Source organism: Oryza glaberrima, chromosome 2, assembly GCF_000147395.1.
Source record: "Oryza glaberrima chromosome 2, OglaRS2, whole genome shotgun sequence".
NCBI lineage: Eukaryota > Viridiplantae > Streptophyta > Magnoliopsida > Poales > Poaceae > Oryza > Oryza glaberrima.
Window position 1 is genome coordinate 2,382,579 of NC_068327.1, and position 5,364 is coordinate 2,387,942.

Below are 5,364 nucleotides of genomic sequence, written 5' to 3' on the forward strand. Positions count from 1 at the left end.
GTAATAAGTTTTTCAAAAGGGTCAATTTGTAAAAAAAAGAATGGCAAAAACTGCCATGTCGGACGAAACCGCCTCCTAAACCACGGAAGGAGATCATTTACACCAGTTTTCAAAGATGGAAGAGACGTTATACCCGGTTTTGTTTTGTAGTTGAGGGATACGATTCGAAGCAAGAGTTGAGGGTGGTAAAATAAACTTATTCCTGCTAGGCTAGGGAAAGGCGCATTATGCTGGACTTGGGACTGGGCCACCGCCCACCGCAGTCCAATAATTACGGCGTTAAAGACCTAGACGAAGGAGTGGTGGAAAGGAAGCAGCCTCCCAGATTCCCCCCCCCCCCCCCCCCCCCCCCCCCCCCAAACCATCTCTCCGTAAAGCTGACGGCTTTGGGAAGGCGATGATCCGGCGATTCCTGTATATGGTCGACATCTTCGACAAATCACACGGCCCTATCTCCCGCAGGCTACGCCGCATCAACCCATCACATCTCTTCTACCCCAATGATGCACTGCCCGTGCCCCAATCGTCGTCGTCGGCGACGGTGGTGGAGGACGCCCCCCTGCCTCCAATAGACATGACCTTCTGCGGGTCGACTGAGTTCATGCGTAGGAGCGACGACAAGATCGTCAGCGTCGACAGGACTACTCGCCGCGCCATCCTCTACGACCCCGCCGAGCACACCGTCCGCGTCTTGCCCTCCATGGTGGAGTACAAGTTCTGGACCAAGTCGTTCGCCGTCGGCGACGATCTCTACGTCATGGAGACGATACCGCTGCCTGACAAGGTGGATCTCGGCCGCGATGCACGGCCGGGCCGTTCTTTCGAGGCGCTCATCCACCGTGAACCACGCCCCGTCGATGGCGACAGGATAGAGGACGAGTGCTACTGGCGACCACTGCCGCCGCCTCCGTACGTGCACGCCGCCGGCATAAGAACCGACGGCCAGATCTGTGGGTACGCGGTGGTCGGCGAGTCCCACATCTTGGTGTCCACCCACAGCTACGGCGCCTACTCCTTCGACACGGCGAGCGCCGCTTGGAGCAAGGTCGGCGACTGGGCGCTGCCCTTCTGCGGCCGCGCCGAGTTCGTCCCCGAGCACGGCCTCTGGCTCGGCCTCTCCGTCGCGGACGACGGCGTCCTCGGCGCGTGGGACCTGTCCTCCACCATCCACCAGCAGCAGCCGCCGCCGGTGGCCCACCACGGGTGTAAGGGCTTTGCGGTGCCGGAGGTGCCATACGCCTCACACGTCGTGCACCTTGGCGCCGGCAAACTGTGCGTTGCTAAGCTGTTCATGGTCGCTCACCACCGGGAGACCTGCAGCCATTCTTGCTGCGACTTTGACAGTGATAAAAGGTACTTCGCCATTCTCACCGGTGTGGAGGTGGTGCGCTGCAACGGCGACAAGGTTGACATCATCAAGCACAAGTCCTGCCGTTATAGCTTTGGTGAACACTACATCCCCATTTATCTACTCTAACTAGTAGAGTACTCCTACCTACTGTTTTAATAAACCTTTATTTGGTTAATCCTGCTGTTTTTCTTGTAAACTCTTTTATTGTACATGCATGATTTGAAGGAATCAATTAATTATATTTTGAAGCACCTGAAATAAAAATATAACATTTCTAACCTGAATAATCATCACAACATAGTGTTCAAAGTGGCAGAACCTATGGTACTGGAGACAACATATGACAGTAACCATAACAGATAAGCATGAGACCAACAAGTCAGCTTCCTTTTTGTTAATCAGGAATGGTACTTTAGGATCTGCTTATGTGGTTTAGCTCGTGTGTCTCTATAATTTTCATTCCTTTAACAGTCCGCATAAGCGCATACAGCATTGAATCATCTCAGCGAGAATAACCTATTGCTTCAATCATCATTGCACAAATGTGCATTACAGTGAATAACCCAGATTGCTGCAAATAAAACTATGCACTTTTTATCTGTTAACATAGCCTACACTGTTAAACCCCCTCCTCATGTAAAAATCAGTTGGAAAGAAAATAAAAATATAGTCTCTGGTGAATCGTTTTATGCTCTGTTGATTATGGCAGTCCAAAAACATGTTGTCACCATTGTCCATGTGCTTAACTTGAAGAAAGTCTACTGGTATTTGTCTGGCTCAAATCCTTTATCCAGTAATCTTTTCTTTTTGATGATAGTTATAAAGTTAGTCACCGTTGTCATACTCGATACGTTTGGCAAACACAATGGATTTGATAACAATCAACTCTTTGAAGGTTTGTTCTTCAGCTTTATTCTAACTTAGGCTTAACTGAACATCCTACTTCAGAGTCTTTTTAATGTGCTTGGAGTATTATATATGAGATCCGTAGTTCACTTCTAATCTAATGGTCAATGATAAAAGGTACCAATTAGGAGGTAGTTAAAATGTGGGCCAGGTATTAATCTAAAATTTTAGTGGAAGGTTAGATAAGTAATTTGATCCTAATATCAAAACACAATTTAACTCTTTAAGGCCCGCGCCTCAGGCCGCCTCTCGTGCTGTCCACGTAGGATAGCTACAGTACGCAGGGTGGAAATTTTGCAAAAAATTCCTTTGCTTTTGTATAATTTGATCAAGGTCCCTCCCGAACAGTTTCTCTGAGGTGGTATTTTACGTGTAGGGCCTGCATAAAGCCGGATATTTCATGCAAAGGAGGGAAAAATCGCGAATTAGGGCTGCGATCTAAAATGGCTCTAAAATGTGGAAGAGGAGGGGCTTTTTCGCAAAAATACGCGCACTAATCCACTCCCCCCCCCCCCCCCCCCCCCCCCCCCCCAAAAAACCCTAGCCGTCACTCCCCGCATTCCCTCTCCCCTCTCGTCTCACCCTCTCCTCCCTCTCCCTCGCCCGCCGCCACCGCCGAGCGCCACATCCGTCTCCCCCTCACGCTGCCGCCTCCACCTCCGCCGCCGTCGTGTCGCCGTCTCCGCCTACCCTCCTCCTCGTCGTCTCACCCTCTCGCGCTGCCGCCGCCTCCACCTCCGCCGCCGTCGTGTTGCTGTCTCCTCGCCCCTCCGTGTCCGCCTCTTCCTCGCGCCGTCACCCGAGCGCAACCGTCTCCGCCTCCGCCACTGCCGTCGCTGTCGCCGAGTGCTGCCACTTCCGCCTTCGCCTCGCTCCGCCCCTACCTAGCACCGCGCCGCAGCTGCCGCCGTTGCCGAGCACCGCCGGAGCGCCGTCCTCCATTTCTGTCGCTATCGCCGAGCGCCACCGATGCATCCTTCGCCGCCATGGCTGACGACTGCTGCGCCCAAGTTCTCCTCGAGCAGCTCGCCGCAGTTGTCGATGAGGAAGTGGCGTCGAATCCGGCAACATCTGACCTGCTGCTGCGCCTGCGCCACTGTCAACAATCGATTTCACCTGCCATGAAAAAACAAAAGAAAGGTCAGTTATTCCGGTTCCCTACCTTATTCGAGAGGAAAAGGAAGTATTGGTGTAGGCGTTTAGCTACAAATATGGTCATGCAGCGGCGAGAGCAGAGCTGAGGCGTCAGGCGTGGTGCGCGTCGCTTGATGGTGCTTGCCGGCACTGTCAGCGAACCTGGCAAGAGGACCACTCGATGATCTTGTGAACATTTACAGACGGCTTTTGCATCATTAAGGGAACTTGTTGCATCATGGATGACTAGGATATCAGAAGAGTGCAAGTTGTGGACTTCTTCTGCTCTATCCAAACAAGGAAGACTTCAGATATCCTAATATGCATATTAATGGAATTTTTAGAAATAAAATTTTCAGCTCCTTTAACTTTCTGCTTCAAATGCGTATTTCCCATTCCAATGCTCCTAATGGATTGTATTTTGTCTCAAGCAGTTGTTTTAGTAAAAAAATTGTATGTAATACATGAGATAGCCTGGGACAGTAATAGCTCAAGAAACAAAACTCTCTTTGAGCACAAAGAGAAAAGTCCTTTCAAGCCGTGAGAAACTTTTGGGTACCTTTTTGGCCTCCTATCATATGAGCTCCTTTTTCTTCTCCCCTATAAATTTGTCAAGTTCTACCTCACTGTAAGAGAGAGGAGATAGAGAGAGATGTACTAACTGATGAACTGATCAATACAAGTCCTAACTGATGAACTGTACAAATTATATGTGTTGCGGGAGCGAGAAGTTGTGCACAGCTGAGTTGGGATCAGATCATCTAATGCTTACTGGAGTTCAATGTGGTTATTTTCTATCCACGCGATCTCAAGACTTTGCTTAGGGGCTATTACAAACACGAGCTAGGTGGGCGACGGACCTCATATTATGACATCGAAGTCACTTCTGACTGAGGTGTGTTTTGTCAACCTTCAGTACTCATGTTTCATATTTAAGGTCAATGTGTAATGTCTTTTACATGGCTGTTTATATCTCAGGCAAGATAGTTTTTGCACTTGTACCAGCATTTGCCACCACTTATTCAATTCATAAGATCCCACTAGCCATAGTGGCAATCTCAAAACCACTATACATCAGTGAATTTCCATCTTATATAGCTAGCTTGCTGGAAGATGAGGAGGTGAACAAATCCTTCCCAGATCTGTACAGTTGGTTCTGACCCTGAGCCGCTTCTAGACACTACGGCGGGAGTTCTGCTTCCATTGCCTCCAGATTCCTGCAACTCCATATACGGCACATATTCTGTTGGTGTATTCCAGGTATAAGTTTGTTCTTTGCTCTGGCCTAGATTTGCAGTTGTTTCAGCTTCTGCCTTATCTTAGTTATTCGTTTTCTTTAGTGTGATTCAATTCTGTAGCTACCATTCCTAAAGTTTGCGTTGGCTCCCCTTTTTTTTCAATTGGTACATGCAGCAGGCTAGGATATCAAGGAAACAAGGGGTTGATGATGTGATGGACAACAGTGCAGGATCAACAATGAGAACAGGATGGAGCGGAGAGATGGATCAGTAGTTCCTCCAATCTACAAGTGCATACTATACTGAACGCCACACATGATCTCCGTTTAGGATCCTCGGTAGTGGTATGTCTAACATGATATGGTGATCTTTGTGGAACAGGCATAGGTTTGTGTCTTAGGTGGAAAATAGCACATATATTATTCTGATGAAAATATATTTGTTGGTGCTATTTTCAGCAACACCTATGCATTTGGTGGATTAATGTTTGCCAAGCAGTTCTATTCACCTAAAAGTCTTGATGATACCAAAAGTTGGTTAATGGTTATAGTAGTGTACATGGACAACGTTGCATAGATTATCTTATCTGTTTTTGCAAGGGGATATTCATACCAAATTTTCTTATGGATACTTCTCTAACAAGAAAAATAGTGAATTAATTTGCCCTGACAATGATTTATCTGGTATTTCCTGCCATGCGTGTAGCTGTATATGCGGTTACTCTCAGGAAAATTG

General features: G+C 48.2%; 1 protein-coding gene and 1 long non-coding RNA gene across 3 annotated transcripts; both read left to right on the top strand.

Annotated features, from left to right (window-relative positions):
* The first annotated feature begins 371 nt into the window (after positions 1 to 371).
* On the top strand, positions 372 to 1,598 carry LOC127764312 (uncharacterized). Its single transcript, XM_052289173.1, has one exon. It carries the CDS (start codon positions 398 to 400, stop codon positions 1,475 to 1,477), a length of 1,080 nt encoding a protein of 359 aa, XP_052145133.1. The 5' UTR covers positions 372 to 397; the 3' UTR covers positions 1,478 to 1,598.
* A 1,202-nt stretch (positions 1,599 to 2,800) lies between these two features.
* Positions 2,801 to 5,096, top strand: LOC127764547 (uncharacterized). Of its 2 annotated transcripts, none has more exons than XR_008015900.1 (4): positions 2,801 to 3,397; positions 3,481 to 4,286; positions 4,370 to 4,651; positions 4,805 to 5,096. It is a non-coding gene; the product is annotated as an uncharacterized LOC127764547 (long non-coding RNA). The 2 variants fall into 2 exon arrangements; XR_008015899.1 differs by having other exon boundaries at positions 4,490 to 4,651.
* The last annotated feature ends 268 nt before the right edge of the window (positions 5,097 to 5,364 follow it).

Coding starts and splice junctions, on each gene's coding strand:
- LOC127764312 (XM_052289173.1), top strand. CDS start 398: ATGATCCGGCGATTCCTGTATATGGTCGACATCTTCGACAAATCACAC.